General features: G+C 34.6%; 2 protein-coding genes across 13 annotated transcripts; both read right to left on the reverse strand.

The window, feature by feature from the left end:
• Positions 1 to 113: 113 nt before the first annotated feature.
• On the reverse strand, positions 114 to 8,216 carry LOC661244 (major facilitator superfamily domain-containing protein 12). 3 transcript variants are annotated; one of them, XM_064359469.1, is made up of 7 exons: positions 8,070 to 8,216; positions 7,726 to 7,943; positions 7,374 to 7,684; positions 3,801 to 4,369; positions 3,604 to 3,754; positions 354 to 469; positions 114 to 293 (listed from the first exon to the last, which is right to left on the reverse strand). In XM_064359469.1, the coding sequence occupies exons 2-7, from the start codon at positions 7,930 to 7,932 to the stop codon at positions 205 to 207; spliced, it is 1,443 nt and encodes a 480-aa protein (XP_064215539.1). In that variant the 5' UTR covers positions 7,933 to 7,943; positions 8,070 to 8,216; the 3' UTR covers positions 114 to 204. The 3 variants fall into 3 exon arrangements, with proteins under 3 accessions (XP_064215539.1, XP_064215538.1, XP_064215540.1); XM_064359468.1 differs by having other exon boundaries at positions 114 to 302; XM_064359470.1 differs by having other exon boundaries at positions 114 to 312.
• Positions 8,217 to 10,880: 2,664 nt separating this feature from the next.
• On the reverse strand, positions 10,881 to 23,394 carry RhoGAPp190 (Rho GTPase activating protein p190). Of its 10 annotated transcripts, XM_015977864.2 has the most exons (27): positions 23,266 to 23,394; positions 22,877 to 23,086; positions 22,396 to 22,627; positions 22,142 to 22,289; positions 21,330 to 22,092; positions 21,065 to 21,277; positions 20,944 to 20,955; positions 20,702 to 20,888; positions 20,388 to 20,656; positions 20,226 to 20,340; positions 19,855 to 20,180; positions 19,458 to 19,613; positions 19,159 to 19,410; positions 18,931 to 19,109; positions 18,690 to 18,882; positions 18,506 to 18,642; positions 18,267 to 18,395; positions 18,169 to 18,213; positions 17,966 to 18,099; positions 17,646 to 17,916; positions 17,375 to 17,602; positions 13,247 to 13,518; positions 12,961 to 13,194; positions 12,771 to 12,909; positions 12,594 to 12,725; positions 12,389 to 12,545; positions 10,881 to 12,334 (listed from the first exon to the last, which is right to left on the reverse strand). In XM_015977864.2, exons 3-27 carry the CDS (start codon positions 22,564 to 22,566, stop codon positions 12,136 to 12,138), a joined length of 5,061 nt encoding a protein of 1,686 aa, XP_015833350.1. In that variant the 5' UTR covers positions 22,567 to 22,627; positions 22,877 to 23,086; positions 23,266 to 23,394; the 3' UTR covers positions 10,881 to 12,135. The 10 variants fall into 10 exon arrangements, with proteins under 10 accessions (XP_015833350.1, XP_015833352.1, XP_064215534.1 ...); XM_015977866.2 differs by lacking the exon at positions 23,266 to 23,394 and having other exon boundaries at positions 22,965 to 23,134; XM_064359464.1 differs by lacking the exons at positions 22,877 to 23,086; positions 23,266 to 23,394 and having other exon boundaries at positions 17,375 to 17,581; positions 17,646 to 17,763; positions 17,854 to 17,916; positions 22,396 to 22,566.
• Positions 23,395 to 24,868: the final 1,474 nt, after the last annotated feature.

Genomic DNA, 24,868 nt, shown 5'->3' on the forward strand with positions numbered 1-24,868 from the left:
TGACCAACGCATTCTAGTTCGAGGTGCTCACCATTGCGCTTGCGTGCAGCATCTTGCAACAGGTGATTTTTATCTCGGCCGTATTTGAATTTTCTAAAGGGAGAGACACCAAATAACTTCATATTTTTTATTAATTAATAACAACTAGTAATACGATACAGTTTTATAAAAATATATCCACTCTGTTAATAAATAAAAATTGCACTATGAAATAAGAGACGGTTGTATATCTTCCGTGGCGACCGGGAGTACGTCCGAGTTAATACTGTTGTAATTAGGGACGTTTTCATATCCTAAAGGGTCTGGAAAGTGCTAAAGTAACCTTTGGCAGTAACTGAAGCCCAAATACCAACCTCCTCTCACTTTCTTAAGGAAAGATATCACAGCCAAAGCTCCAAGAAGCGCCGACCCTCCACACACGTATGTCAGCACGTCTCGGTAATATCCAGTATTTGACGGATCCTTGTGCCTGAAAATCAACAACTAATAGCCCACTCGAACACCCGCCAACTCAAAATTTGGAGGAGGCACTTGAACTAATAATTAAAAACTTTAAAAAATCACAGCATCTTCCTTCTCGATGAATTTAGAGAATTTATCTTTGCAAAAGATTCCTCAATTAATGTGATTCTAGCATATACAGGGTGAGCCATTGATATCGGTAAGCCGGACTACACCTACTCTATCGAAATGAGCAAAAAAGGCAAAAATTATTTTGCCCTATATGGGCTGTTCCATTTTTATAGTGCAGCCTATAACGTAGTTTATTTGATGTGATATAAATAGATATAACACATAGATATAGATAACATACAGATATATGCGTTTATATATAATAAATAATAACATTTATATTATTATTATATTATATTTATATAATAATTAATATATATTTATTTTTTCATAATTCAATTCTACGAAAAAAATAATATAACTTTATATAAACTATTATGGGTCTATCTCTTTTCGTTTCGGAATTATTCAACTTTTCGTTATAAAAAAGACCAATTTTTGAAAAATCACTGCAAAGTCGCTTATGAATATTTTCCGATAAATTTGCAACAGAAAAACTTAGAATACCTTGTAGTTTGAGAAAATAGACGACTTTTAGTTAAAGCACGCAGATAATATACAGGGAGTGCCAAAACGCAAAAAGTTCAATAACTCATTTTTTTCAAATGGAACATCCTGTATTTTATTAAATGTGTCGATAGCATTTTTGATAAGCTTTCTAATGGTATAGGGCTTGCATAGCAAATTTAAAATATTTTTTGAGATTTTTCAAAAAAATATATTTCATTACAAGACAATATGTTAGCCTAGAATCTGATAGTCAACTGGTAATTAATTTTTTGATATGTACTAATGTGACTAATTACACAAGTAATCTAATTATTACCTGATACATAAATGAATTTCACTTATCAAGAATTATTAATAAAATAAATAAAAAATATATTTTTTATTTTTTTGAACACTAAGAAATATTGTAAATTTGCTAAAAAAACCGCATATCAATAGAAAGCTTATGAAAAATGCAATCGACACATGTGAAGAAATACATGGTGTTCCATTAAAAAAAAATGAGTTATTCAACTTTTTGTGTTTTGGCACATTATTTCCGTGTTTCAAGTAAAAGTCGACTATTTCCTAAAACTACAGGATATTCTGAGTTTTTCTGGTACAAATCTACCGAAAAATATTCATAGGCGACTTTGCAGCGATTTTTCAAAAATTGGTTTTTTTGATAACGAAAAGTTGAATAATTCCGAAACGAAAAGAGATAGACCCATAATAGTTTATATAAAGTTATATTATTTTTTTTGCGTAGAATCTAATCATGCAAAAATATATAGGGTGTTCCTTTTAAAAAATTGTAACTTTGGTTCACCACCCTGTGTATAATAAAAGCATTTTCAGTTTGTGGACTCTAAGTCGCTCTATCGGATAATAAAAACAGAATCGCAATATTTTAAATAATTAAAAAGTTATACTTATATATATACAATTGATATATACATATATATATATATATATATATATATATATATATATATATATATATATATATATCAATTGATTAATCGATGAATCGGTAATCGAATATTTTTAGAACTGTAATCGATTAGTGATTAATTCCTGTTCAGGAGTTATTTAATTTTTTCTACAATTTAGTGTGTCTGCAGGCACATTATTAAATCTTTCGGTGACAAGACCATCCATTTGCATTGTAGCATCACCATGCTGTGATTCAGTTTGGTAAACTTTCAAGAACCATAACTTGTTTTTTTTTAAAGCACGACCTGTATTTTATAACTAAGTATTAAGCAGTAGTACCTCATTTTACATCTTACATCTTACATCAATAACGATAACATTTTACTTGCAATTGAAAAACTGTTTAAAATGACTCCTTCTTAAGCAATACATTCAAAAGTTCTTTTGTAAACTGACTAATTATTCACCGCTTCTAACGTAGCATAATCAATTCTACGGAAAGTCGCTCTAATTCATTTGTATATTTTTTCTGGTAGTGACTTTGTTTCTATCATTATTGTTCAATAATTTCTTGTTAAAATTAAAGTTTATATCGCGATAGACCTGCATGGATTTTTACACGAAAAATTCATTTTGTCAAGAATATCAAAATGTGACGTATTGTAGCAACGTTTTCTTTGTACACCATAAAGTTTTACAACAGATAATCAATTTACAATAACCAAAAGTTTACGGGTAACCTAATATGTTTTGACAAGGCTGACCCGAAAATATTTACAATACCGATCGGTTGGTCTGAAAGACTACAGCTTGTCTGCAATAAATCACAATAAGCTTGCCTGAGTGATTAGCTTGAAGGGTTCTTGCGGTTTGGGGTAATCATAATAAAATTTAATGATGTACCAAGAAAACGTTGCTATAAGCTATATATAATACAACAAATGCCACTCTAAGGTTGGTATGTCCGAAGTTATTATTTTTCATGGCACGGTACGCTTATATTTAAGTATTTTTCAGAAAAACCGAATTATGTCCCAGACTATTAACTTCTAGCAAAAAATTTAAGAGGGATGAGATGTACAATAAGACGATAAATAAAACTTGATAACTTAGTCATAAAATAGAAGGGGTGTTATTTAAACAGATCTAGTTATTAGGTTATTACACAGCCCTGGGTCACTCTGTATCTGTATGTTATCTACCTGGATCGTATCTTTTGTTTTTGTTGTCAGTTTGAATTAGGTGTCTAAAAATAGGTAAACCTACAAATATACAAAGGGTGTCATTTAAAAAATTACGTTATAGGCTGCACTGTAACAATGGAACAGCCTGTATAGGGCAAAATAATTTTAGAATCTGCACATAGGCCTCCTGTGTGCAGCGCCCTTTGACTCATTTCGATATCATTATGTATACCCTGTATACATATGCTTTCGTTTTGATAAAAGAAAAGTGAAAAAATTGCAGCTTTCTTGTAACGTATCATAAAATCATAAATATCGTGTCAAATAATTGTGTATTTACGACCTAAACCGCTTGAAATTGGTTAAATATTTCGAAAATTCAAGTTTATCCTCGAAATTTTGATTTAATGTTCACACTTACAAATCTTGGATGATCACGACGGCGATCCCGTTGGCGAGCTTATCAGTGAAGCTCATGATTCCGTATACGAAAGCACCACTACTTGTCTTATCACCAATAAGATCCGCGGTTATGCCTAGACTAGTAACTAGAGTTATGGAACCACCGGCCCCTAAAACCTGACTCAGCATTTTCCAAACCAAAAATTCGGACTTTACCAATCAAAACAGCGATTATGTGAATCTGAGACGACTTAAATTGATCACCAGAACCCCACTTGATCCAAATACAAGCCGCAAGCCCCATCAAAACCCCCAAAATGTACGACAACCTCCGACCAAAACAGCGATTCAATTTCTCAATTGTCATCGAAGTTACGAAACTTCCGATAAACATAATTAAGGGGATTAGAGCCAAAGCGCTCGCTGCCATATCCAGCGTCTCGTGGAGGTACAAAGGGATAAAAACTTGGCTCAAATTGACGAAAAGTCGAGTTGACATGTACACAACTGCGACTTGATACACTTCAACTGAGCGTAAAATATCCGCAATTGGGGTTCGTAGCGACGTCCCTCGGACATCACTGCTTCCAAGGGCGCCCTCCTCTTTCACAAAAACATGAAATATCACCGAACACAAAATACCCAGACTGAGGCCCGTCCACACCACGTGCTGGAACTTGGGGGCATCCCCAGGCCCGATTTTCGACTCCTCGCCGCTACTTATGTGCAAAATGCCCCACGTTATCACATATACTAAAAGATTCGAAACGACGGTAAAGCAATATCTGAAACGAAGCGGTAAATACGACCGGTCAGTTGACACCAAGGGGAAAGTCACTATACAAAGTGTCTCAACAAAATTTGCTAAAACAGGTCAATTTTAGTTTATAAGGGGGACTAAATTTTATGTTGATTTCAAAGTTATTTCTCCATCCCTTTGGCGCCCAGAGCTACCTCTTTAAAAATTTAAACAGAAGTTGTTTTCATTATTTATGCACTATGTACTTTTTTTAATTTCGACCGATTTATTGTCGAGAATCACGAAATTGTATTATGATCATTGATATTTTGAAAATTGTCAATCTGGAACCCTCTCGTTTTTTTGGAATAAATTGACTGAGTCAATTTTTACTGAGTCTACTTTTTAAAGTAACAAAGCCAAAAAAATAGCAAGAGGGGTCGAATGGAAAATCATTTTATGATTTTTTTTTTCAATTTTAAACGATTCCTTTTAGATTGCTGAGTGTTGTTATGAAACAATAACTCAATTTAACGAATGTATTTATTGCTCAAAATGTCCACGTGCAACTTCCATACAGTCGATTTTCAAAAGTCTGTCCAATAATTTTGCAATATTTCTGCTGTTATCAAACGCCTCTCTGATAAATGAATTCTTTGTTCTATACTATGAACCATTTTAAGAAAAAAAATTATACGACTAAAATGTGGCGAATAACAAAGACCGCAAAACGCGGATTCTTTTCCATTTAGTTTAAATTATCACGTTGCGAATTCGTGAACAAAATAAAAAATTCATTAAAGTGACGAAAAGTGATTATTTCCGGAAATAAGAATCACAAAGCAAATAAGTGGCTTAACGTTATATTTTTTTATTTCCAAAAAAGTTGTGGTAATTGACAAGGAGGAAAAATTTTGTTTTATTTTTCGTGAGTTCGATTTTTTGGAATTCAACAACTTACAAAAATTAGACAGATACAAAATACAGAGACAATGTAACTACTTAAAGAATTTTTAATTGGAAATTGTATTCTAAATAAAATGAAATAAGAATTGCTGTATGTTTGATATAATAGGACTTTAAGGGCCGGTGTACTTTACAGAAAGCGAACTTAAAACTTAATTCCGAATTAAACTAATTCAACATTTAAAATGCATTGACAACTGACAAGTTAATCTCGAATTAAAAATTTGATTGCAATTAAAATGTTCTCTAAACCGACTCTTAAACTTATTTTGCATAAATTAAGTAATAAATTAATAATTTGCAAACAAACCAACAATTTTTTTATTTTTCATTTGTCTTTTAAGAAAGTTAATAAATGTTTATCAATTTGAAGAAAAATTGGAAATTTTTTTAGAAACACTTTCAATGAACCTCATTTGCAGTCATTATCATCATTTTAGGGTACTTCCATAAATAAATTACTCCTACGGTTATTGATAATTTTATTCTGGACATACTAATTTTTTGAAACATTTAATAAACAAAAATGTTAATAAAATATATTTTGCGATTGATAAGTAAAACGATTAAAAGTATAGACGACTTACTTGAAATATAATTGGAAATTTGAAATAAACTACGTATAAAGACGATTAAATTTTTTATTACAATTTGTGGCAATAACATTTTAAAAATATTAATTATTTTTATTTAAAACACTTTTTGGGCAACCGTTAGCAAAGCGATCATTTCCGGGTCTCAGTCTGCAATGATAATGAAAATACTACACCGACAACCATAAGAATTGATAGTTTTGTAACCGGAAAAAAATTGCGGCAAAAGTTAATTAAATAAAACTGTTTTTTAATTGTCACGTTATTTTATTTTGGAACTAAACCTTTTACTTTACGAAAACGTATTAAACAGCACTCTCAGCATATATTAATCTCCAATTCTCCAATTTTTTAGATAATTCGCAATGATAATTTAACCTAAGTAAAATAAGAATCCGTGATTACCATGTTTGTTATTCTGCAAATTTTAGTCGCATATTAAAATTTATTTTAAATTAAATTTGCAAAGAAACTAACTTTATTTTGTGACCTTTTTCGCGACAAACTTGAAATTGTTTTACTTAAATTATTTCATTTTTGTTCATACCAACCAACATTTCAAACCACGATAAACAAAATGTAGAACATAAATCTGAACTAGTTAACGATTTCAGGGGCGGTAAGCGTTCGTTAATGGACGCGTCATTTTCTTTTTGGTCGCGAAGATAACGAAAGCAGCTTTAAAATGATGTATCACTCGACCCCTCTTACCATTTAAATTTTTGAAGGGGTAGCTCTGACGTCAAGACGGATGCAGAAATAACTTTTTCTATTTTGGTTTCACAAATTGTTCATTGTGAAACTGAAACTAGTTTCACAAAGAGAAAGAGTCAGAACAGATTTTAATAAGTTAAACTAAACAACAAAAATAGAAAGTAGAAAAAATAGTATATTACACTTGTTTTATAAGACTTAATTGTGGCACTCATTCTATTGGAGCACTCCTTCGTCGTGCTCAAAAACCATTCGTGTCACAATAGAACGCCTTATAAAACTCGTATAATAATATACTATTAAAACTAAGATAAAATTTGGTTCGCCGTTAAACTAAAATTGACCTGTTGCAGCATTTTCTCCAATCTTGAACGAAATCGAAGATTTTAGGCGGTGCAAACCTGTATGGTCCAGGTGTACATACAATTATTTATGAACCAAGGCACTTAGTTTTCATTTTTTGTGGTAAATTAATTGATAAATAATTATTAATTATTGAATAAATTAATATAATAACTGATTAGTAGTGATTAGGAATCAATTATTCCATTGAGAACAGATCCAACTAAGTGTTACGAAATGTCACGAAGTGACACGAACCCTTAAGTTAAAAAGCGCCAACTTGACTATTGTTATTTTTGAATTTTTTGGGTAAATTCAGAGACTACATCAAAATATTTGTATGTAAAAACCAACAATTAGTAATTACTGCCAAACAATGGATTTATAAATAGGTGTGCAGTTTTTTCGTAGTGACTTTCCCCGGCTGCCGGTTACCTAATCGCGGTGAGTTTGGTGCGATCGTGCTCATTTGGCGTTAGTTCGGGTATGAGCGAGAGATGCGAAATTTGCACGGAGGCCCACCCGAACTGAAAAATCGAGATGAAAACGCAGTAGTAAAAAATTTGGGCCCATTGGTGGCTCCCAGAGCAGCCTATACAGGGCGAAAAAATGAAGGGAAAGGTGACTAAGACGCACACAGTGCCGATCAAATGCCACGTTTTCCGTCTTCCGTATCGGCACAGCCAGAAATTGTCGGACTGGTCGGAGTGGAACCCCACAAAGGGGGTGGAGACAGCGTCTGCGACCTAATTAATCTGTAATTAAAGGGGGCACAAAATTCAATTACCTGGCCAACGAGGAGCATAAAACCCGCCTGCCAGTTATTAAACTGCAAAACCAGGTGGAAAAACACGAGTAAATAGGTGAACCACATCGACGCGCACACATCGTTCAAAACGTGCCCCACACCGTAGGCAAGTTGCAGTTTTAAGGGCAGGCGGCGGTAAACTTCCGTGTATTCGTTACTTAGCAAGTGTTGACTGCTAACTTCCATTGTTACAACTACTAAAATTAGAAATAAACGCTCTGAATCACATTAAAACCGCGTTATCAGTTTAGTATAAACAAAAATAAACATAACTAGGGCAATTACTTTTGGCCGATTTCGAGCAATGTTTCACTACGACTTACATTTGTAGAGCAAGTGGACCCCTAACCTTCCCCAAACATCTTAGATTAAGCAAAAAACTATTAAAAAATAATAATATTTACAATCGAATGACAAGTCATTACGAATACTGTCAAAAAGGCGCGCCACCAATCAGGGGACGCAAAAAGCACTAAACGGGTTTGAAAATGCGCGGGTCCACCGTCTCTTTTTCTAATAATTCTACTTGAAAATTTCTTTAAATATTAGAACGTAATTGCTAAACAAAATTTAGACCAATATGTACCAGAACATTAACAATTAGTTTAAAATTGGGGCGGTGTTGGTGTAAGTTTTTCTAGACCTGTTTATTTATCGAAAACAGCTGGGAAATTGACGTACAGTGATGCCCGGTTATAACTTATAAGTTATAACGAATCCAAAAAGAGTATTAAAATGAGTTCGTTATATCCGAGGTTCGCCTATAAACGGTAAATTAAAAAAAAGTGTCTTTTTGGCAGTTATTTTTAATTTACTTTCAGTAAAAAAATATTGCATTTTACACGCCTGACTGTACGTTCGAAAGGTATCTCCCCTAATTATTTGGTAATTTTTCACTTACAGATAAAAATAATAATTAAAAAAAAGTAATTTTTGACCAAGAAGTTAAATTTTGAATTTTATACTAAACCAAGCGTATTCACTTCAGATAATTGTTTACGAAATTAGCGAAGAAAAATACCAATCAGATTTTGAATTAAACGCAATTTTTCATTTTAACTTTAAACATTATTTTTATTTATGAGTTGCTATTTGTGGCGTTGTACATTTAGGTGACAATGTGAACTGTAATTGGGGTAAGATTGTAAAAGATTTTGTTGAGATATTTGATTGCAGACATCAGTTTTATTGCAAAACTGTAAATAAGGGGCTTCAAAAAGGTCGGCTATTGGTAACTGATCCCTTTGTTGGCAATTTATACCATCTTTTAATAAATCACGGGTCTGGTTTGCGTCTAAGTGAAAAAGATCCATCATTTAATCAACCAAGTAAAAATTTATAATTCTGATATCAGGGTTCGATGGGCGAGCAGGTGAAGATTCACTAAGTCTAAAAACTGTAGTTAAATTAACAGTTAGTGCCCAAAATCTCACAAAACTGCTACGATTTTATTTATTAACAAAAAAAATTAACAAAAATCGAGAATGGTCCTTAGCAATGTACAGTATGTATGTATGTAGGTACAAAGTGACTTTAAAGCACTTTAAAGTAAGACATAAAATTCGTAATTCAGCATTTTAATTGAGCTTAAATTTAACCTTATTGGCCAATATGGCGGTGCCATGACGACATCACAGAATTTTTTAACGGAACAATATCATTTTTCTTGTTTTATTAGAAGCTTTACTAATAGGTCTTTACAACTGATTACAATGGATGAACCAAACACGTAATTTTTTTTTGAAATTATTATTATAAAGTGACAAATAATTATTAGGCTCAAATTTGACGTAACTGTATTAGTCATGGTAGCCAGATGGCCGAGCCACGACGTCATAACAGAATTTTTTAAATAGTACGATATGATTTTTCTTTTATAAATAGGAGCTTTACTAACAGGCCTATACAACTGTGCCACTTATTTTGAATGTGGACGAAGCGGACACGGAAAAAAATAAAATTTTCATTAAAATAAAGTAAGGTATAAAATTAATATGAATAGGCGCTATGACTCTGATCCAGTTAAGTCAGAATTGAGCTCCCTTAACAAACTCAGTGACCTGTTTATGCATTTTTATTTTATTTTATAAAAATAACAAAAATATGAATTTTATTATAAAAATTTCATTTTTCCCCGTTCGATTCACCCACATTCAAAATAAGTAGCACAGTTGTAAAGGCCTATTAGTAGAGCTTCTAATTATTCAAAAAAAAGTTAACGTTTCATTTAAAAAATTCTATGATGACGTCATGGCGCCGCCATATTGGCCGCCATGACTGATCCAGTTTGGTCAAATTTGAGCTCAACTAAAATGTTAAGTTATATGTTTTTGCATTTTTTTACGAATCTTATGCGTTGTTTTAAAATCACCGTATAGTTGATAGTACAGCTCAAAAGTAAAAATAGTGAAAAATAACACTAGTTGCTTTATTCGAATACTTATAGAAAAACATTTTTTTAAACAAATCTGATCTTCAAAATCTATTGCTTTAAATTAAAATTAACAAAAACAACCACAAAAATAATAAAAATGTAAAAGTTATGCATCGATTTTTTGGCGAAGGTACCTACCATCGAATTTTATTTTCCCCAAATCACCGTCTGTTAGTCATGTAAACATTGGAAGAAAGTACAAACCCAGTTGTTATTGCGGTTTTTGTCGAAATTTTAGACGCTTAAGTGGAGGTTGCAACTTTTACATCTCGAAAAGTAATACAAGTTCGGATAAAGCAAGCTGACTTATTTTTGTTTATCGTAAAATATTTGCACAACTATCAAATTCACATTGTAGGTAAATTAGGATTAGATACACAAGGTTTCACGGGTTTAAATGTTTCCAGTTAGTAACTCAATAATCTGTTTATCAGTTAACAATTCTCTTGCTACTTTGTTCTTATCAACCCCGACATATTTACCAAAATTTGGTAAAATTGCATCACACTAAGTCAAATCTAGTTCGTTATATCCGAAAGTTCGGGTTCGGTATAACCGGTAAAAAAATATATTGAGCTTTTGGAAAGATTTTCAATGCTTGAAAAACAGTAGCGTTATTTTGACACATGAAAGTGTTTGTGTTTGGTGCGATTTTTTGTATTATTCAAGGATAGAGGTTACGCGGGAATTGAAATGCTAGTTACGATAATAAAAAACATTTATTCTAGCATACAATTATTATTAGGCAGTTGATAAATATTGATACAAATCTTCGTTACAAAAACAGAGTTTTAACCCTTAACGGGGCCATTACTGCATGAGACAGCCCAGAAACGTAATCTACGATATATCCACATATGGTACATTGAAATTATTAGAGCCTAAGAAACATACTTTTCACAATTCATGGGTCTTAGTAAATGCAAAAGAAAGTAAATGGTGAATGATATATACAACACCAAGACCCACAAGCCGTTAAGCAAATGAAAGCTTAAAACTAGGTTCAGTCTGACCAAAAATCTGGAGCCAGAGCTGATCTGTTCTTCAATTCCTATTGTTACGAAGGTTTTTCTTGAATTGCACAATACTTCATATTGCATAGATAATACAATTAAAAATATCAAATAAAATACTTTATAAGTTACAACATAAAATATCACTTTGATGAGATTAGCTAAATAAATTGAATTACAAAAATGTGCAGGGTGGCGTAGGCCATCAACATCCAGACTAGAAATTAGCTTGGCACACCCCAATATTTGTCATGCAGCGCCGCATCACACAAATTGAGACTCAGTTCCACACTCATTCTGGACAATATTTATTTTATATTGTACTAATCCAATTATAGTCATGTTAATAAAGCTGTTTTTTTAACTTTTCAATACCCAAGTTACTGTATAATACAAGTTCAATACTATCATAAAAATAATACAATGATAATAGGAACATTAATATTATCTGAGTAATGGACACAGCAGCCATTGCCACAATCTCGTTGATATTTAGGAGGGCAACAAATTTTTGAACGGATGTCACACTTACTATTCTAGAAAAGACATTAATAACTGAACGTGGGGAATTTACATTAAACACAGATCGTTAAATGAAGGCGTACACACAAGCATCTTCTCAATTCCTCACATACTAATTTTATAAAATTTTCATACTACTAGTTTTATCAATGAAACATCCTACAGTAATTGTAAAAATACAAATCACCACTGGTGTCACAAAAATTATTAATAAGGTATCACACAGTAATTATTAACATCTTTGGATCAAAATTGTAAATTCTAGTACTAGTAACATCTTAAAATAATTTTTTGACACATCTCTACTGCGAATACATTAATTACAAAATCAAGGCCTCTCCAAATATAACAACAAATGATGGAATGCCAGAAATCAGATTACTGTAGCAAATTGTGCGTTTTTGGCATGTTATTATATTACTAAACCATTACGAAAGCCTCTTTGCCACAAAACAGGAATGGGTATTGATTTATCATCGTTTGTACAATATCCTCCAAATAGGGCCTCATCTGCTCAAACCTCCCCATATCGCTAAACTCAATCGGTAACAACGTCGGCCACCAACAAATCGCCAAATTCTTGCTATCCATATTATTCAATTTCGAATTTTCCGCAACCCTAAAAGCACAAAACCACCCTCAAACACACCAAACACAACCCTGACAAACTTACTTCACAAAGTGTTGGAACACAAACTTTAACACCTGGAAATTCACTTTCGGTAACTTCTCCAACATACTGCGCAACGCAAGCAAACGGCAACTCCGGTCGGTTTTAACTTCGACGTTTCCGGTAGTCGTCGCCATTGGTTTAATACGCGTTCCTGGAACTTTAACAACGATTTGAAACCGTAAATTACCACAAACTAGAACACTACCTGCAATCTCCTCCAATTCAGACATCACGTCCTCTTCAAACAGCGGCGGCAATCTCTTGGAAACGAAGTCTTTCAAAGCCGTAGCGACAGCATTCACGGGAATATCGAGCTCGTGAATATCAACATTCGGGTCTGGAAAAAACATTCAGAAAGACAATCGCGAGCTAAAACCCCCACCTTCGTCAAATTTCTGGAAAAGCAGGTCCACGTGGGCCCTGTTACCCGGCACTCGGTAAATACCCTCAGACTCCAACCCCTCACTCTCGATAAACTTAACACACTTCTCCAAAAAAATCGGTATGTAATTGTTTTCGTTCTAAAATGATTATTTCGCAATGTGTGAGGTGTGGCTGTTGTAAACACTCACCTGAATGAAATCGGACAATTTCGAAGGCGCTGCCGAAAGCGACAATGCCTTTTGTTTGATTTTCTGTTGCTTCTTCTTGTCCCGTTCCTTCTCCTTATCGGCCACTTTCCTCAACTTTTCCTCCTTCAACCGGCGTTGCTTCTCCAGCTTCGAATCGTCTTTGGCTTTCTGTTTTTCGCGTTTTCTTAACAACTTCTCCCTATCGGATTCCTTCATTTTTGGCAGTACCCCAAACTAGGCGAAAAAATGAACAATTTGGGCGCAATTGTAATAAATTGTGTCTTACCATCGGTGAATTATTGTCGCGTGGCGATGAAACATCCAAACTAGACTCATCATCGTGTATAATGCCATAAGAATTTGGTTTAATCGAAAATAAATCTGGAGAATGCAATTGGATATTTAAGTTGTGAGTGTTATGCAATTCTGACACAGGCACGCGTTTCTTTAAACTAAAAGATCGCTTTTGCGAGAATCGATTGCGACTATCGGCGGTTCCAGTCCTAGCTTGCTCGGCGTCGCTGCCCTCGGACGAGTCCGAGTTGGACTCACTCCCCACTAAAACAGCATTTAAGGGATTTTCAAGGGAAAGAATTTTCTGTTTCAGTGCTAGATTTGGTACAGTCTACTGCATTAATAATGTCACAAACCGACAACTGCCGACTCACGTAACGAGCTCACCCGAGAGCCGAGTTTGCGTCATTAATTCTGACGAAGTGTGTATGAAAAACTATACCAGGTGCTCAGAAACCGGCGTACCAACTCAGTGGTGTATGGTGTAGAAATGCTTACACACAGGGTGACCCAGTAACCAAAGTTTTTTTAATACTACACTCTATATATTTTTGCATAATTAGATTTTACCATTATAACCGTTTGGGGATAATTCAACTTTTCGTTATAAAATAGACCAACTTTTAAAAAATCATTGCGAAGTCGCCTATGAATATTTTCCAACAAATTTGTAACAAAAAAGGGTAGAATACATTGTAGTTTTATCATATAGTCGGCTTTTAGTTAAAGCACGCAGGTAATGTACAGGCTGAGTGAAAACGCAAAAAGTTAAATAACTCAACTTTTTTCTTTCCTGTTTTTTTTTTTTTTTTTAAATAGAACACCATCACCATGTATTTGTTTTAATTTGCTTTTTTGATCAACTTTTTAGTGGTATGAGGTTTGTTAGAAAATTTGAATTTTTTTTCGAGATTTTCTAAAAAAAATTATTCTATTATAAGAAATCTTGTTAACCAGGAATCTGGTAAGTCAAGTGGTAATTTAATCTTTGATATGTATCAATGTGCCTACGTAACATTAGTAATTTAATTACTACTTGATATATAAATAAATTTCACTCATCAAAAATTAATAAAATAAAATAAATAAAAAAAAATATTTTTTTGAAAACCTTAAGAAATATTTCAAATTTATTGTACGAACCGCATATCACTGGAAAGCTTATGAAAAATGCTATCGATACGTGTAAACAAAACCATGGTGTGTTTATACCATTATTTCCATTATATTTTTCACGTAGAATCTAATTATGCAAAAATATATAGAGTGTTCCTTTTAAAAAAATATAACTTTGGTTCACCATTCTGTATACAACACCCTTGGGTATAATAAAAATATTTGTTTTTTGTGGACTCTAAGTTGACCTATCGATTATGAAAAGGGCCTAGCAATATTTCAAATAACAAGAAAGGTACAAATAGTAGAAAAAATCGATGTATTACAGTTCCTAATCTGATAAATAAAAAATTATAAATACGTGGCAACGTTGTCTAACAATTGTGTTCGCAATAGATTTTGATCAACAATAAAAATAAATTGTTTAAACAGTTTCTTCGGAAATACTACTAAGTGTTGGCACATCTACGAATTTGGATTTTTAGATATTTTTTATTAAAAAAAATTCCCGACTTTTACTGATATTAAATTTAATAGTTATTTATTGAACGAGTTTAAGTGTAAATCGGACGTTTTATATTATGAGTGGGAGTGATCCACGAGGTTAAATAAATGAACCGATTTACACGAAAACGAGTTACATACAACATTTTATTCTTCAAATTAGATTCAACAAGGCTTAAAATTGCTTTAAATCGGTTAAAACAATCTGACGTTTCGTATTGAAAGATGTCAAACAGTTGTTAAAACTTCCTTACACAGGAGTAAAACCGTAAATTTTGACGTGTCCAAAAATAAAAATAATTATTCATCATTGTTTTAGGAAATGATTTTTTGGTAATAATGAAAACTAAAGAAAATAAGTTTGGAGCTTCAGATTTTTTAAAATCTGACTTTGGAATTATTTCAAGTTTTTTTCCGTAATCGGCACATGTTTCTCAACAGCATACCATTGAGTTTGTGAGCCAGTTTTTGAGCTGTGTGTAGACTGGTGGACGCAAATAGCTCGGTTTTCTGTACCCAAAAAATACAGCGTGATTCTTACATAGACCGACAAACTTCTACCCATGGTAGTATCAAATGAGTAAATGCTGGGAAAAATAGTAAAAAACTCTTAGAATCACCATTTTCGAAATAAAAATATTTAAACTTATGTTGGAGATCAAGCGTACGCCACTGATATGCTCCTAAGTAGTATTAGCATAGTTAGTAGAAAACATGATATTCATTTGATGACAATGTACTTGATCAATGCAGCAATGATCACTGTGTATTACCGATATTCATGATGAAAACGAGCACATTTTGTTCTAATACAAGAATACAACTAATTTAAACTCATGAGCGCCGTAAGTGGCTCGGATTAAGGGGATTTCTACCCATACGAAATAAACGCGTAAATGTGCTGCAGATCGTCTCTACGTGGAAAGCTGTGATGAAATTGTCTCGGTCTATTGAAGAATCAGCCTGTATAGTACGGCAGAGCAAAAGGGCGCTTCGAAATGAATGTAAATTCAATGAGTTCTCCAAATTGCTTGGAAAAATACAGATTAAAATTTTAACAGGGAATACAAAAAAATTTGCACGTCGTCCCATATTTTTCAAGACGCTACGAATACAAAATACAAGAAAAGAACAGGAGATCAAGCTTTGACATCCTTCGTTGTTATAGCGTATTCGCTATTTAACAAATGACTTGTAAGGATGACATCTAAAAACTCCTTCATTAAATAACGAATGCTAGATTTGACAACATCGCGTTATTTGTCAAATAAATCCAAATCAGTGTTTAAAATAATAACAAAAATCTCAAGAAATGCCAACACTTATAAGCATGTTTGGACCTTTATTTACCCAAAATCTACAAAGAGAGAATGGAAAAAAATTAATGGAATCTTATAGCAGCATGAAAGAGGCAGAATAGTAAGAAAAATTACTGAAGTTTTACGAATTAGATATAAAAAAAATTAAACGGTGTTGTGTTGTACATTCGGTTCACTTTCATAAAAACCATTATGGTGGAAATTGGGTACTCTTGGCATTAACTTTTATATGAGTAGTCATGGTAATAGGTTAGTCAATTCCACCACAATGGTTTTTATGAAAGTAAACTGAAAGTAGATGTGAGAAGACATCTAGAAATAAATTCAGAATTAGCAGCAATCAACGTAAAATAAAATAGGAAAAAGTTTTATGTGAAGAAGAAATTTTATCAGTTTAGACTTAGATAAGAGATATTAAATTATGCAGCTTCAACATATGTAATAACAATATTTTAATAGTTGTATGTTTTTTTTTCTGTAGAGCAACCCTCAAGAGATCCAACCCAATCTTTTTTTTTACCTCTCACCTTCCAATAATGTAAAATCTAAACAAACACAAATTAAGGATCGGTTTAAACGTCATTAATTTAATCCACAATTAAATGCGTATCACGTGACCAATTTGAACCAATTTCGTTGGTTCACTCGCGTTGTCAACTTTTAACAACGTACTAAAATTTAATGGAGCTTTCTATAAAAATGTAACAAATAATTTTCGTTTATTTTTGGTGTGTGTCTATTTATTCAAGTTGAACGCTTCACTTACAGATAAGCTTACAGATTCGCCTTCACCAAAGGTTCAAAAGGTTCATTAAATACGTAGACAAAAGTTTTGTTAAAAGAAACATTTTTAAGATTCGTTTTTCACGATTAAATCGAATGAATTTTATATGCCTTTATTATAACCACTATTAATTCACAAAAAATAGCAATTTATTGTAAAAGTAATAACTCGATGTGTCGTCCGCGAATAATCTGTTGCGAATTCGTTACGTAACGAAGAGTCAAAAATTGCCCCAAGATCAATTTTGTTTTTATAAATACATACTACACTTTGACATTATTTCGTTGTAGTTTTTAGGAAAAGACGTTTTTTATTTTTATTTTAATTTGATTTTTAAAGTTATTTTAAAGTTAAAAAATCCTAGAAAAATATTTTTCTAAATAAAAAAATCTCTTACCATTTGTCTTGTCGGGATCTAGATCGACGTGCGGCGTAGAGTGGACTGACGGCAGCGTGAATCCCCCAAGTTGGGGCACTCTCGGAGGCTGCACCGGGATGGCGGTGCGCTTTTTGCGCTGTCTTTTGTGAGTCCCCGATTTTCGGTTCACTTTGGAATAAACCTCGCTTGCTCGTTGCCTCCGCTCGAGGCTGCTCCATTCGCTATCTGTATCAGAATAAGCTGAAACTTTTTTTCATTTTTTACGGTTATTTCGACCGTCAAGACTCACATGGCTGGCCTTTCTCCCTACGTTGTCTCAATTTTGATTTCCCGCTGACTGCGTCCTGTACCAAAGTGTACATGTATTCAGCATCAGGAGGATACATGTTGTGCACCATATCTTTGACCTGCGCATATTCACATCCTAAATCAACTACCTCTGGTGTGGCCAATGGAGCATTTCCAAAATTAGTATTGCGTATATCTTTGCCACTTACGTTCATCCGAGCTATGGCTTCCGTCACTACCGAATAATTTTTCAAATTGAGCTTTCCCGGTTGCTAAAACATATCCAGTTGACGACATCGCAACACTTAACTCCTTCCTTACTTTTAAAGTTTGAGAGATTCCTTTAGGCCTGGATTCCGACACACTGACGTGTCTTCGTCCAGTCGTGAACGCATGTTGGCCGTAATTATTCCAAGCGCTCCCAGAGATGGACACTGGTTGGTCGCCTTCGCCATCTATCAAACAAAAACCGCAATCATTATCCCCAATCACACAAATAGTCACATTTGCACAATCAAAATCACCTGAATCATGCGTTGCTAGTGATTCTCTTGATCCACTAATGTCAGCTGCATGAAGTGATCAGTGTTTATTTAATAAAAAAAATTATCGCGACACTTACACGTAATCTCGTCTAGGCTTGTTTGCGACGCCGATAGCATTGGACCTCTTTTCGGAATGCGCGAGATCAGGGGGTGGTCAGGCGGGGCCGGTTCCGGCGGGGTGGTGGGTGGCGGGTACACCTGGAAGCCTGCCCCAACAAAAATTTTTTCAAAATCAGATTAAAAGTTAAGTTAGAATTACAAATAAAAAGAATGAACTTTAGGTTAGAAAAAATGCTAGGGCAGCGCGTGCACGAACCTTGATGCAGCGAACGCTTTTTCGTGATATCGCCGTTTTCGTTGCCGTACATGTAGATGTGGGAATACTTATCGCTATGATCACTGGAACTGAGCCTTTCGTCGGGTCCGTTCAGTTCGTAGTTTTCACTCCCGCTACTGAAACAAAGAATGAGTTAATTGTTGGCGCTAGTCGAGATGCAAACCCGTCGTTTAGTTTCAGCTGGTAGCTCTCATGCCTAGGTGGCGGTAGTGGGTGGCCGTGTCGCTGCGACCGTGGGTGTTCTAAAGTGCCCTCGCCACTATCGTCCAGACCTGAGGGTTCTTCCATATGGAAGGCCTGCTCAATTTCGGGTTTCTTCTCCCAAACCTCTTTGAAAAATGGTGTAAAAAAGGCAGCTGCAACTTTTCGCTGTAGTGTGTTTTGGGTTTCAGGAAAATACCGACTTTTTTGCTGGCTCGACGAAGATGTGGTCATAAAATGTGCGTGGAGTCGATCAGCAGTGGCGTTACCTTCGGTAATTAAAAGATGACTCAAGTCATTATTAAAAAACGCGTTTGCTCCTCCGGAATCGGTAACCGCCAAAATTTGAATTGGCAAGTTTGGAATATTCATCGAAAATGCACTGGAATCATCAGATTTAGTTATTGCGCTTGCAAGTGCTGGAACACTACTTTAAAGTGGCTAAAGATGCTTTTCTTTTTGTGGAATAGACTAAAATGAATCCGTGGACGAGTTCATCGCGGAATGCATTGGCTCCATGGAATGATGAAACAATAACTTCTACTTTTCGTTTTGAATCGCCCAAAAACGTCTCTAAGATAATACTTCTTTCTGCCGATAAAAAGCAACACTGGTGTGATAAAAGCGGCGCTAAAACGTTTTCTATTGAATAAGAATCGCCGCAAAACGTACACATTATAATTCTGAAAAATAACCATTAGTTAGAGAACACGTTTCCGGCGGTTTGTACCTAATGTCAGGTTCGACACATTCAATAACGGATTGGTAAATATTTAAAAAACCTGCCCTATGGTGAATACTTTGAACAAGTTGGTGTAATGCATCGGAAACTAGCTGTTCCTCACTAATCTGGTCGAGACAAACATCCATAAAAGGACACTGTAAACTATTTAAGACATTAAACAGTGCGCCTACAGATGACTGCACTCCGGGAAACCAGGAATTAAAAACAAATCGAAATTCTAATTGCCTATCTAGTTTTTGTAATAGACTGAAAAAGTGTGGAAGACCGGTAGATACACCACTAGTTTTTGTATTATATATTATATTGTTTTTGTTGCAAGATAACAAAAACAGTTATTAATTCGCGATTTTCCGGTGGGACATTTCGCGAAATAGTTGCATACCTATCAGCTAAGCTTTGGCCTTCTTCTCTTAATTTTATCACATCTTTTTCTTCAATATATGAGTCTTGTAAAAACATCAACACAATTGGTAATCCTTGAAATGGAAGCTTATCCTCCTGTTCCAAGTTCGATAACAATGTTTTTTCTAAACTCTCCCGAATATATTCGAAAGATTCAGCATTTGAATATACACAGAAGCTTCCATGCGGTACAAAATCGGCGGTACGAAATGAGTTATGCGGCAAACTAACATCTCCGTTTATAATTCTATAATCCAAACTGTAAAACTGACAGTCTATTTCGTACTCATCGTCCTCACATTGGGCCTGAAATTCTAACTAAAACAAATGAAACGAAAAAGTGAGACGTACTCGAATTTTAGCTGCCAAGTTCTCAGCCAAGTTGTCTGCCCCAAGAATGAGTAGATGAAGCTGATTATTGTCTGAACTTATTAACCACTGGTTACTGTGGTTCCAAGAAGAGGGTCTAAAATTGATTTGATTGGTTTTACGTCCGTTAAAAATCACAAATACCTATGAGCTTTTGTTGCTAAGATTCGTTCTATTAGAGCGTCCATACAATTAGGAAATGCAGGACAATGCTCCCTAATTGGACAATGAATAAAACCTAAGTGTTGAAAAAGCATTACTTTTCTATCTTGATCCAAACGATCCAACATCTTATATCTAAAATCATCTTGTAATACATCTATAATCTCTTTAATATCATCTTGTGTTATTGTTCCAGTTGGTGCGATACTTTTAAAATGATAGAATAAATCGGCGTGTTCCAGAAGAAGTTCCTGAATTAACACTGTAAGTTAAGCCACGCCCCTTGATCTACTCACCTGAAAATTATGTTTGGCGTTTTCAATTAGTTCTCTTTGATGCGCATCGTAGATTTGTTGGCAGTCGTGCTCCGACAAGGCTTCAAAACACTCCCTCCCCATAAACAAGACCCTAACTTCCGACAAATGCTTCCCAGGTGTCACATAACCGGTGTCTTCAAGTAGCTGCTTAAACTGTTTCTTCCATCTAAAAAAAAATGAAACGTTGCGATAAAGAAATCACCCAACGTGACACCGCTCACCTCTTTGGCATCCTTTATTAATGAGCGAAACAAAAGAAACAGCGATTAGTGAATGTGTTAATAAATATGAAAAAAATTAGCAATGTTAAACACCAAGCCCACAAACATAAACATGTCATACTCTAATCGCTTCTGCTCCTGTTGCAGCACATTGATGTGGTTTTTGAAGACAGTTTCAGCATCACTTATTTCCAAAACGTCGAACGGAATGCGCGTCTCCTCGTTATCCGACTCAAGCTCGCACTCAGTCCATGGCATGTCTTCGGGACACTCGTAAAAATACTGGGTGAAATCCGGGTGCGACTTCAGGTACTGCTGGACAGATGGCCAATCACTTGAAAAGAAAACGCCATTCACATAACTATGGCCAACTTAATTCCTATTACCTATCAGTTAGAGTATTGATATCAGGGACTAGTTCGTGCAAAACGTCAGGCAACATCTCCATATAGTGCGCGATCCGCTTGGCGAGTTGCTCGTCTTTTAGCTTTTTGATGTGTCGCCTAAACAACCTCTGCGTTCCGTCTAAACCGAATAATTGAACGAAATAAATCCACTCCTTATGCGAGTTTAATTTTTTGACGGTGTGCGACCAAAGAGCCCGACAGTCCGTCACGTGGAGCCTTATGAGTCTCATGAAGGCCTCGCTGGCTACATCCATCAATTCCTTGCGGGCTCGGGCGGCCTCCACGTATGGAGTGATCTTAGACCTGACTTTACTCCTGTCGATGATTTGTGCCAACAACATAAACGCCAAGTCGACGTTAACGTTATCGTGCGCGGAGGTCTCAACCAACGGAACAGCCCCCTTGTAGTCTTTCCGCTGGATCAGCTTATCCGCCTCTCGGACAAACAGCTCGTTAGCGTCGTCGTTTTTTGTCGTCACAAACACAACCGGCTTTTTAGTCTTAACTAAGTTATTCAAAATCGCAGCGACTATTTCTACTTGCTTTTCTAAAGATCTGCTTGGCACAATACTGACATCGAAAACACATATAAAACCGTCTATGTTTAGTTTCCCGTCCGGTAGGACTTTCTGCTCGTATTCTTTCTCAATACCTAACTGATTTTTGCAAATGTACATCAGTTTCTCCGCCGACTGGATTTTCGTAGCCGCACACCGTTTTATATAAGGCTCCATCTTGCCGCCTAAAAATCATACTATAAACTCAATTTACGTGATAACGGAAGTACGTACCTTTAAAAGGCTGGAAAGACGCATCGTCTATGAACTCAGTTTGCTCAATCACACTGAACTGATAGTCGATTCCTTCCTCTGATGTTTTAATTACCTCGCCCCAGTACAAAAAATGGTCGTTATTAACGACACGGCCGCTGAAGTCCGTCTAAAAAGCCGGCAGATAAACAAATGAATAAATAGCATATAAATAGGATATCATCGGAACGTTTAACATGCCAAGTGTCAATTAATTGGGGTTCAAGGGGTGTTACCTGGCTCAGGACTGAGATGTGGTCGACGTTGTAGTCGTCGGCGTGCGAGCGCATGAAGCGGTTACAGAGGCAGGACTTGCCGACTCCTGCGTGCCCCTTGTCCTTCTCCATGCCAGACAGCCCCACAACGGCCACGTTAATCGTGCGTACAGTGTCTGCTTTTCGGGCCATGTTAGTCTCTTATCAACTCCTATGTGTCATAACGTTGACGATAAATAGTCATTTGAATAATCTAAAAGTGGTATTTGGTAGTAATTTTAATGCTTTATTTACGTTAGGTTACGGGGCAGTTAATTTCGGAGTAAATAAGCAAAAGAGCGAAGTTTTCCACGTAGCTGTGGGCTTGATTTGTGTGAAATTGGTCTCGAATTGGGATGGTGATGATGACAATGTCGGTTCAAGTAGTTAATGGGGCGATTTTCGAGGTGTCACAAGCAAATGACAAAGCAGGCCTAGACAGACATGCGAGAAACAAACCCACCTTAAGATCCGAGATGAACAAGATTGATTTCCGTGGTGTTTTAAAGCTCATTTTATTCGTAACATGTGAAAAACAAGATATGCCATACCATAATTGACCTGTCACAACTTAATTGCATCGAGATTCGCTCAGTTCGGGGCAGGGGCTCGAGACTGTGGACTTTTTCCAAAAAATTTCTTTTCGTGGTGATAACACATCAGATCGTGATATCTATAACAAAATATAACACTGTCAAATTCACATAACAGCCGACCACCCACCGCCTTAGCAAGACGCCATTACAGTATTGGGGGGAATGGGAGGAGAGAGAACGCTCAATAGTGATAGCAAGCTACTGGGATTATGGCGGGCATTCCTGGGTTCCATGTGCTCAAACGGCTCTATTTTACCTTATCTTAATTACGTGGAAATCCCGATTAAGACACGCGTTTCAGGCCTTTGCGCAAAAAACGCACCGATTTTGGTAAATCCACTCCAAAGGACTGAATAAAAAAAAACATTAATTGTTTCAGGGTGCGCATGGGGCCGCCAAAAAATTCAAATTTCGATTTAATCTTAACTGAATCTGATTTGTTTTATAATAACGGATTTAACTTATGCTTACACTTCCTATCACTTGTTATCGAGAATTCAAGATTAAATTATTTATTTCCCACTGGATCGGTTACGCTCTTGCCCAACGAAATTTTAGAAATCTTGAAAACAATAAGTTTCGTGGGAAATAAACAAAAACCGTTCTATTTTGGTAAGTATATTTTTCTTCCACCGAACAATAAAACTACTTTCTAAAAGAACTATTGATTTAATTCTCCCAAAATCCACTTTTTCAGTATTTTATTTCAACGATCCGAAAAAGCTCCTGAACTTTTTTTTTAATAATATTGCTGCGTTTCTGCTGCATATTTTAAAAATAATTCTGTAGATATACAGGTGTTCCAATATTAAAAAATACTATAGTTGTTTTTTTCAAATGGCCTATACATTTTTTAAACTTTTTGTTTTTAGGTATATTGAGATTTGTTGATTTTGCTTAGTTTTTGAAATAATTTGGTTTCTTTTAACAAAAACACGCTTTTTGAGAATATTATTATATAAAAATTAAGAATTTAGGAAAAGTAGGACTTTAAAAAAATGATCAAATTTTAAGGATATATTTTTTTAGTTCACTACAATCAAGTAAAAAAAATTAAAAGGTTTGATAGTTGAATAACTTAAAAATTTTAAATAGAACTGGTAAAAAATCTTTATATTATCTCTCTAAAAGCATTATCAGTTGAATGTCTCTTGCTGATTAGTGTTTATTCAGAAGATATTTAACTTTAAACATCAAAAAAAAAATATTAACTATAGTTTCAGTAATATAAAAGTATTTTTTTTAGCTAATAACAACAATAATGTTACGTCATTATTCCAGTGACATAACTAAAATTATAATATTTATAGTAAATTTTTAAATCCCCGATAAACTCCAACAAATGATCTGTGGTGGAGTTACAATAGTTATGTACTATGATAACGACAATGCTCATGAATAACGTGCATTGTTGTCGAAATTAACTTTTAAGGTCAAATATCTTTTTAGTATTTAAATTTAGGCATTAAAACTTAGTGTTTTTAGACGGACAATGTAATAATATTCGAGAAGCAAAAACAAAAAATAAGGTGTTCCATTTAATTTTTTCAAATTATTCAACTTTTAACAAACTTCCTAATTTTTCTACATTCTTAATTGTAATGCGCTAAACAATTGGTCCAGATTTAAGTTTGAACTTTTCCATTTAAAATGGTGTAATTTCCACTTTTCCATGATTTTTAGTTTTTGTGTAATACATTTCTAAAAAAGCGTGTTTTCGTCAAAAAAATCCATTGGAAAAACAACTTATTTGTTTTAGCATTGGGACACACTGTATATATCACAATATTTAAAAATATGCAGCAAATACGCAGCAATATTCTCAAAAAAAGAAAAAGTCAATATCTCTAATAATAAGC

Source organism: Tribolium castaneum, chromosome 10, assembly GCF_031307605.1.
Source record: "Tribolium castaneum strain GA2 chromosome 10, icTriCast1.1, whole genome shotgun sequence".
Taxonomy (NCBI): domain Eukaryota; kingdom Metazoa; phylum Arthropoda; class Insecta; order Coleoptera; family Tenebrionidae; genus Tribolium; species Tribolium castaneum.